The following is a 9322-nucleotide window of genomic DNA, read 5'->3' as shown; positions in this document are numbered from 1 at the left end:
CAGCCCTCGGATCATCCTCATGGCCTCCTCTGGACTTGATCCAGTAGGTCCGTGTCCTTCTTCTGTTGGGGGCCCCAGAACTGGACACAGGACTCCAGGTGGGGCCTTACGAGAGCAGAGTAGAGGAGGACAATCACCTCCCTCCACCTGCTGGCCACACTTCTCTTGATGCAGCCCAGGGTACGCTTATTGGTTTTCTGGGCTGCAAGCACACATTGTCTGCTCATGTTGAACTTCTCATTAACCAGTACCCCCAAATCCTTCTCCTCAGGGCTGCTCTTGATCTATTCTCTGCCCAGCCTGTATTTGTGCTCGGTCTTGCCCTGACCCAGGTACACAACCTTGCACTTGGCCTTGTTGAACTTCGTGAGGTTTTCATGGGCCCACCTCTAAAGCCTGTCAAGGTCCCTCTGGATGGCATCCCTTCCCTCCAGTGTGTCAACTGAACCACACAGCTTGGTGTTGTTGGTAAACTTGCTGAGGGTGCACTCAATCCCACTGTCCATGTCTCTGACAAAGATGTTAAACAGTGCTGGTCCCAGTACCAACCTCTGATAGACACCACTCGTCACTGGTTTCCACTTGGACACTGAGCTGTTGACTGCAACTCTTTGAGTGCAACCATCCAGCCAATTCCTTATCCACCGAGTGGTCCAGCCATCCAGTCCATGTCTCTCTGACTTAGAGTCAAGGATGTTATGCAGAACAGTGTCAAATGCCTTGCACAAGTCCAGGTAGATTACATCAGTTGTTCTTCCCATGTCCACCTTAAATCCATACAGGGAAATGCCTGTTACTGTTGCGTGTCAGAAAGGCTGTCTAATTCCACTTAAAATTGTAGTTATGTCTAGAAAACAGTTCCAGTGATTCAGACTACATATTACATGAGGCTGCTAAACCTCCTTCCCTAGGCAGTTAACACTCGCAGCCAGCCATGGGACTGACATTAGGTGTTTGTAGTAAACTTTCTGAAGAGATCCTAGAATGCTTAGGTCTTTGCCATTTAAAAATGTTCACTAACCTACATAGTTTTTGCTTCATTATTACTTTTAGTGATTAATCATCTGTTATTTTCATTAGAATGGAAACCCTCAAAATCCATACTGCCATGGAATTGAAGGTGTAATGGAGGCATATTACAGGAGTCTAAAATCTGTACAGCTTTACGGACCAACAAACTTTGCCCCCGTAATTAATCACGTAGCCAGGTAAGCATCACGACCAGGTACTTAGCAGAAACTTATTGTCAGTACAACAATCACATATAAAAGGCTAACAGTTACATGATGCTAAACATTGAAAAATCATTTACAGTTGTTTTGTTTCATCAGTGTAACATGATTAACTTATATGTATGAGTAAATTTGAAGACCATGTGCTAGTGTTATGCAGAATTTAATTGCTGATTAAAGATAAATACAAGTGATCCAGTTGATCCACCCTGTGTTAAAATCTTTGGAGAAATCATAATAAAAGAAAGTTTTTGTGAGGTCACTCTGTCATGTTCTTTTTTGTAATTTGGAACACAGAATTTTTACTTCACAGAAAAGACATGAATTTATCAAAAATTTATAAAATGCAATTTTTTTATGTATATGTGGTTCCTCTAATCTCAAAATGTCCAAAACATCCACGAAATTTTCCAGGGCACTCTGGCTACAGTTCTCAGCTGATAGTGGTACTGTTAAAGCAATAGTACAGCAGCCACCGCTGAGGAGCCTCTGTTCTGTGTTCTGTAACACCTCATCTAACTTCTCAAAGTAAAACCCTTCCTGTGTTTGTAGAGTTTTCTTAAGGAGGATAATGTTACCTTACTTTGGCAGATAAGATCTTGGTTTACAGTATCCCTTTATGTGTTGGCATAGGAAAAGTGATATGGCTTGGATAACTTAGCTAACTACCTGAACAGATTTTATTTTATTTATAGATACAGAGAAAGAACTAATGTTTATAAAATAAAGCAGCAGGGATCTGTAAATCATTGTACTGTTAATGTTTTATTTATGAGCTTGCAAAATAGTTAATTGCTGTAGCAAGAAATATTTATTTTCTATCTGTTCATACTGTTGTTATTTCTACAGCCCAGTGAAAAATAATTTGCAAATTCTATGTTGCAAAGAATTTTCTGTGCACCGCAGCATGGCTAGATAGTGGATGTCAATTATTTATCATTAGGATTAATTGTTCCATGTTTGAATCATACCATTCAAATTATGTACATGCATATTCCATTGTTTGTCTTTAGTAACTAGCTGTCTCCTTTTAATCTTCCCTTTGACGGGATCTCTCCAGTAGCAGTTTTCGGACTGTGAGGAAATACGCCAGTCTTTCTGACAGCTGAATTCCATGTACGTGGCACTCGGTGTCTGCATTAGCCATGTTAACTGGAAGTCCAACCCTTGACTTTCCTGTCTCTTTCTTCTTCTTTAAAACTATTATATAATCTGAGTTGGCTGGTTCAGAATTTGGCAATTAACCTGAAGCCTCCTGTTCATTGCAAAAATTGAAATTCATTATCTGGTACCATCAAAGCATTGGCATAAATTGAGTTCCTTTTCTCACTAGTTGTTTCTCAGGAATATTTGTCAACTTTTGAAGAATTATAGAAGCCTGCCACCAGCATTTGTAGTTCTTCCACTGAACTTTTGTCTAAATATCAAGTTGTTGCAAACTTCAGGAACTCCTGGTAGCAAATCACACTGCATTATAACAGAAAAGCTAAGTATCTTCATGAGGAGTTCTACTGCATGATCATCCTTAGTACAATCCATGTACCAGTTCAGTTCTCAGTAACATCATTTTTTCAGGGTTCAGTTTCTTGGCTATTATATTGATTCTCATAGACCTGATAGTAGAAATTATGATCTAGCCTGCAGTTACTCTTTGAACCTACCTCCAGTCTGAAAGAAATTTATTCTTCACACATCCCTCCTACTTAAAAATATACCTCTGATGAAATCTCTGGAAACTAAGCCAGATATTACTATCCTGTTGTGGTCTTGGAGCTCTTCAGAAGCTCTTTAAGCAGGTAATGAGTTTATTAACTCCCTAGCTAGGGGAAGGATATCTAAACTACATGAGATTCTACTTAGCATCTTCTGTCATCTCGTCTCCTCATGTAAGGTCTTTCTGCAAAAGGCTTCAGAATGTTTTATTCTGTGGAAAATTTGAAATAACCAATTTTCTATTCCATTTCTTCAGTGTAGGTATGTAGACAGTATTAAGTGCTCCGAAAGGATAATGACGTTTTATTTTACTCTCTCATCATCCCTTGTCACTGCAGTCAATGAAAAGATTATAACCATTGTGGAGGAATGAGATAAAAGAAGTCTCCATATGGTAGGGAAAATGTATTCCACAGTATGTCTTGTTAATTTAGATATTTAACTATCATTCACTGCTGCCAGCATGCAAGTGGAAGATATTCATCAGGTTCATTGTCTGTGTGGCTTTTCTACCCATCTATATCTTGAGGAGGTAGAGGGAGGAGTGTGATGGCTTTATGTGAGTTGTAGATTCCGTTTCACACACTTTCCTCCAAACTCTTTTAAATGTTGTGAGTACAGCATCTTACTTAATGGCAGTACTCACTTGCAAATGCACTGTGTAACATCAGAGTTAGAATTTTCTAAGCACATGCAATCATCATGAGCATCATTAGAACATACCCTGTTTAGTGACGCAGGCCTTTCACGTTCAAGTGACCAATAAGCTAGAGAGTTCTTTGACAGTCGTATTCTGTACTTGTGCATGTATTCCACAGTATTCATATGGAGACTAATTATTTATTTTTTGTTGTCCTGCTCTCCATACTACTCGTTGCCACTTTTATTACAAAGTTCTACTATATTTGACTCCTTCACAGCAGCAAGAGCCTTCATGAAAGTAGTAACTATATTGACTGCTGTCAAGTGAAGCAGCAACTGGAGCAGCCTACTCCATGCAAAAAATTCTTTACTAACTATATAGGATATTTTGACCCTTTGGAGCTGAGGATAAGTGCACTGAAGTCTTAGTTTCTTGTATGCAGACTGTAGAGTTCGGTGGGGCTGCTATGGACTCGCTATCTTTCATGACTTGCCAAATCTTCAAAAGCTGCTCCTTTTCAAAGAGCAGTTGCTTCTTGGGTTCTTCAGCTGAAATGGGACTGGAATGGCACTGGATATGTTTTGTCTGGTATTCATGCACAACACAGGAAGAAGCTTGACTTTTGAAAGCACATCTGTGGGTGGTGCAGAGTGATGAATATCTAAGCCAAGGTTGCAGGGTGCATGTTCAGCCGTTTTAGAAGTGTACACATAAATGGGAACTATAAATCTGCTAGCGTGGTCAACAGTAAGTAACCTGGTTTTGTAAGACAAAAGAAAAAACTTATTGAGTATGATGTGATACTCTGAGGATAGAATAGACTATCACAGTCCTTCCCCTTCCTACTTATTTGTGAGATTTTTCCCTAATCCTAAACCTTCTTACTGTGTGATCTCATTTAGGTTCCTGCTCTGGCAGGGGGATTGGACTAGATGATCTTTTGATCCAATCCCCAACATTCTGTGATTCTGTGAAATATTTATGCAATGTACTGATTCCTGATAAATTTTATTTGTGCTATAAAACCAACCATTCAATACTAATATATTCCCTTCATACCAACTATGTTCCCAGAGGTAATAACTATTAAATAATTTAGACTTTCTAACAACTCATGATTCTATAAAAGACATTCTGTCCATACTCCTCTTGATAGTGAAACAGTTTCCATTTTTCACTGATACAGCACATACACATTATCAATATTAATATTGTATTAGTTACATTTTTCTGATGTTCTCATTTAAAAGTAGAATGTTGTCCTGGTTTTGCTAGGACAGTTAATTTTCTTCTTAGTAGTTAGAATAGCCGTGTTTTTGGTTTCAGTGTAAGACTTGTTATGAGAGGAATGTTGATAAAATACTAAAGTTATTAGTTGCTGCTGGAGCTCAAGGCCATCGTGTTTGGCTGGTTCACAGCTGCATTACGACTGGGAGGGAGAAACGCAGTGAATAGCAAAGCCCAAAAGTGGCATTTGGATGTGCCAATGAAATATTCCATATCATATCATGTCATGTTTAGTATATTAACTGGGGCTGACTGGAAAAGTGGGTGATTGTCTCTGGCTTTCGTTTGGGCTCTCGCTCTTCTGGGATTGCGGTTTCAGTTCAGGATTGTTGCTCCTACAGGATCGTTATCTGGCAATGGGTCGGGCTTAGTCGGCGGGTGGTGAGCAGTTGCACTGGATATCACTCATTTGCTTATCTTATTACTGTTATCATTATCGCTACTATTTTATTATTAGTATTATTTTAAGTTTTCTTTTATTTTTATTATTAAACTGTTCTTATCTCAACCTGCAAGCCTCCTTATCCTTGTCCCGCAATCCTCTCCCCTATCCCCTGGGAGTGGGGGGAAGTGGGTCAACAGCTGTTTTGGCTGCTGGCTGAGGACTAGCCCAGTGAAACTATCACAGTCTTTTTTGATTTTTTTGTTTGTTTTATTTATTTTTTATTTTATGGAATGCTTCACAAATTTGTGTGTCATCCTTGCGCAGGGGCCATGCTAATCTCCTCTGTGTCATTCCGTTTTTAGTATATGTGCTGCCGAAGTGAGCTCAGTCAGTAGAGCATGAGACTCTTAATCTCAGGGTCATGGGTTCGAGCCCCATGTTGGGTGCCAAAAAGATCCCGGAAGATCAAGAGCATGAGCAAAAGCCAGGGAGAATCACCCCCCTTTTCCAGTCAGCCCTGGATAATATACTAAACATGACATGATATGATCTGGAATATTTCATTGGCACATCCAAATGCCAGTTTTGGGTTTTGTTATTCACTGCACTTCTCCCTCCCAGTCCTAATGCAGCTGTGAACAGCCAAACACGATGGCCTTGAGCTCCAGCAGCAACTAATAACATTAGGACTTTCATCAGTGTTCTTCTCATAACAAGTCTTACACTGAAACCAAAACACAGCTATTCTAACCACTGAGAAGAAAATTAAATCTATCCTAGCAAAACCCGGACGAACGTCTATCTTAATTATGAATGTCTTCTGAAATCCACTGCATCATGTTTCATTGTTTTTATTAATCCTTGGTAGTCAAATTTTTAAAATACAGCTTCTTTTCATATTATTTCCTTTGTATAAAGAGGTTTTTTACTATAATAATACTATTTTTTCTTCCCTTAGATATGCTGCTTCAGTAAAAGATGGCTCCCAGTATTTTGTTCTTCTCATCATTACAGATGGAGTTATTTCCGATATGGCTCAGACAAAAGAATCCATAGTGAATGTAAGTTTTGCTGAAACTGTTGACATTTAAAAGAATTCTGTTTCTAGGAATTAATACTTTAAGCAATAAACTAAATCAGTTAATATTTCAGGCACTAATTTTTTTTCTGTAAATTAACCATTTTTTCCAAACAACAAGACTTTATTATGCATAAAGACAAAAAGAAACTGTAAGTTGAATCTCAGCTTAGTTAGATAGTGTTCTGTGGGAAATTATGCTCTTCTCTAACACTGTATGTTCATATGATTTTCCTCATCTGATTTTTGCCGCCTCCTTCCTCATGCATATTCCACCATGCAATTTTTCCTAGTGAACTATTCTTTATTTTTCTAGCAATTGCAGAAAGCGTTGATCGCCCCCACCCACCCTTTTAAAAACTGTCCCAGACTTTCTGATCCCAAATGGCAAGCATACCAGTTATCTGATTTCCTTCCTAGTAGTCCCCTGGTATTTATAAAAATTCTTAATTATTTCTCAGTTTCTGCATTATTTTCAATATTCTGCATTATTTTCAATATATTAATCTTCAAAACTGCTATGCTTATAAGTAATATTCTGGATTATGAACAGGTTCCATTTTTCTTTGCCCCTGGGAAATGTCATGTGAAAGTACACAGAAACAACTTCCAGACAGTATTTGAAATACATATACTAAAAGTTCTGAACACACTACAGTGGATGTGTTTCACACACTACTACACTTACTAGTGAAGTAGTGGGTGAAAAGCCTACATTAAAATAATTAAGCATCGTGTTAAAATGAGTAGTGTAGAATTAAGTGACATATTTTTGAAGCCCCAGTTTCACTACCTCCTGTCGAGATTCAATACTGTTCCAGTTTGTAGGGTGCATATGAAATTATTACTGAAATGTTCTGTTTTTCACTGGAGAGCAAGATGCCCTCAAGTTCTAGCCAGCAGCATGTAGACAGAGTCTGTGTGTTAATAAGGACTCTGACAACTCACCTGGTAAGGTTTTATACCCAAAGCTGCAACTGTATTTGAAGCTGCCAGTTTACTTCCTCTCCTCTTACAACTTCCAATATTAAAGTAGGATAAACTGACTCCTGCTTTGAAAGGAGATAAAGAAGCTTTTAGCTTGGAAGTTCATCCTCTAGTCTAGCCTAGGAGTTTGGCACATAGCTTCTTCTGTGTGACAAAAAGGCTCTGTGGAGAAAAAAGAGCAGCTCTTGATTTAACTCACCCCTCAATTTGAAGTCCATAAGAGACCAGCAAGTCCAGCTGGCTGATATTTTGTAATATTAAGTAATTTGCCACTAAGACATACAGAAAAACCTTGTTTCCAGTAAGAGCTCATTTCCAGGAACAACAGCAGTTAGTCTGCAACTGTCTGGAAATACATCAGATGTGTTGTTAGCTTGGAATGAGTGGAAGTTTGGGAATATTTGCTATCTTTTCTTTTTATGAAGTTGTATTCCTTTTTCTGTATACTTGAAGTGTGAGCACAGTATATCATGACAGAGCTAATGAAATGCTATTCAATAGCAGGTTTTTTCATTCTTAATAATATCCAAAATAATAAAAAGGACAGGGGTGTTCAATGCAACTTGTTATGTATAAAACTCAGGAAGAGTATATTTCCATTTTTAACACTAATTGTGCTTTTAGGCATCCTTCTTGTTACAGAGTATATGTCAGACACATTCTGTTTTACCAAACTGTTTAAAAGTTATGCTGTCATTCAGGAAATGCCAACACTTAAGTTTATCTGCAAAAGTTTAACTCTTTGTCTTTATGCTGTCCCTTGCCACTTACTGTTTCATACACATGATATCACATAATAGCGTGTCTGTGTGAGTACATCTCTTTAAAGGATGTTTTCTTTACAATCAGGCAGTAAGATTCTAAAAAACATCTGAAAAACAGACAGTGTTCTATTCTAAGAATGCCTTTATGTCTGGAAAATATTCTATGCTCATTATTAGTGACTTATGCTGTGCACTGTAATGCAGTTACAGTTACACTGTATTTATGGCCCTTAATCAGAGAATCGCAGACTAGTTGATGTTGGAAGGGACCTCTGGACATCGTCTTGTCCAACCCCCCTGCTTGAGCAGGGTTACCTAGAGCTGTTTGCCCAGGACCATGGCCAGATGATTAAAATAATCCATAATAGACGATTAAAATTATAATCTACCGTTCTATCTTCATCAAAGATGTTTTGTACCACTTAAGCAGATAGTTTACACCAGATCCCACATATTGTTGGCAGAGGTTATGTAATGCATTAAACTTCTTTTTCTTCTTCTTTTGAAGGCTTCAAAGCTTCCAATGTCAATAATTATAGTGGGGGTAGGACCAGCAGAGTTTGATGGTAAGTGTTCTAGTATTTTTCCTGGAATTTTTTCTGTTTGTTTACATTTTAATAATATGTACTTTTTCAAATAAATATTGGTCTTTAAAAGGGCATAATATGGAACAGGCAGTAAGGCAGTAAGTTGACATTTCCAGCTGGATTGATTGATAACTCAGTATGGTTATAAGTTACCATGTGGAGCTGTGTAGCCCCTCAGGCTGTCTGTTCAAGTCACAGAACCATATGGGGGCTCAGCATTTACAAAGCTCCAGAAGATGAGTGGAAAAAAAAAAAACCCACACTAAAGTATAGTCAAGTAATGTTGAATTTCTTCAACGTGGCTATTTAGTGGCCTTGTGAAGTGTCAGTTGACTGGATATATTGATCATCTGTTCTTACTGCAGTAATAACATACTGAGAAAAATAAATACATTTGAGGAGGTTATCTGGGTTAAATTGGACTTCACTAGGTAACAGGACTGAGCCTTACTGTGTAGCAGCATTGAGAGAATATTGCAGCAGGAGAGAAATTACCAGGGTTATTTACATATTCTTTAATTAGATGTTTGTGAACACCATTCTCTATTGCGATAACTAAGCTGCTTCCATTATTTGGACTAATTTATTAAGTACCATTGTGTATATCACTGCGCTATGAAGTGTAGACATTCCCTGTATGTCTATT

At 38.1% G+C, this 9322-nt stretch overlaps 1 protein-coding gene and 1 non-coding gene across 2 annotated transcripts in view; one reads left to right on the top strand and one right to left on the bottom strand.

Annotated features, from left to right (window-relative positions):
* Positions 1 to 8655, top strand: part of LOC104520724 (copine-8) — a gene marked incomplete at both ends in the record, with an annotated part of 41183 nt that extends 32528 nt beyond the window's left edge. The window contains 3 exons of the mRNA XM_010162502.1: positions 1081 to 1208; positions 6219 to 6321; positions 8598 to 8655. Coding sequence (XP_010160804.1) covers positions 1081 to 1208; positions 6219 to 6321; positions 8598 to 8655 — 289 coding nt within the window. The remainder of the gene's footprint in view (positions 1 to 1080; positions 1209 to 6218; positions 6322 to 8597) is intronic.
* On the bottom strand, positions 5540 to 5646 carry LOC114818315 (U6 spliceosomal RNA). The gene has a single exon (XR_003766135.1). It is a non-coding gene; the product is annotated as a U6 spliceosomal RNA (small nuclear RNA).
* Positions 8656 to 9322: the final 667 nt, after the last annotated feature.

This window comes from Antrostomus carolinensis, unplaced genomic scaffold, assembly GCF_000700745.2.
Source record: "Antrostomus carolinensis isolate BGI_N321 unplaced genomic scaffold, ASM70074v2 scaffold592, whole genome shotgun sequence".
Taxonomy (NCBI): domain Eukaryota; kingdom Metazoa; phylum Chordata; class Aves; order Caprimulgiformes; family Caprimulgidae; genus Antrostomus; species Antrostomus carolinensis.
Note: the sequence above shows the minus strand (reverse complement) of the source record. Positions and strands in the feature narration are given on the sequence as shown.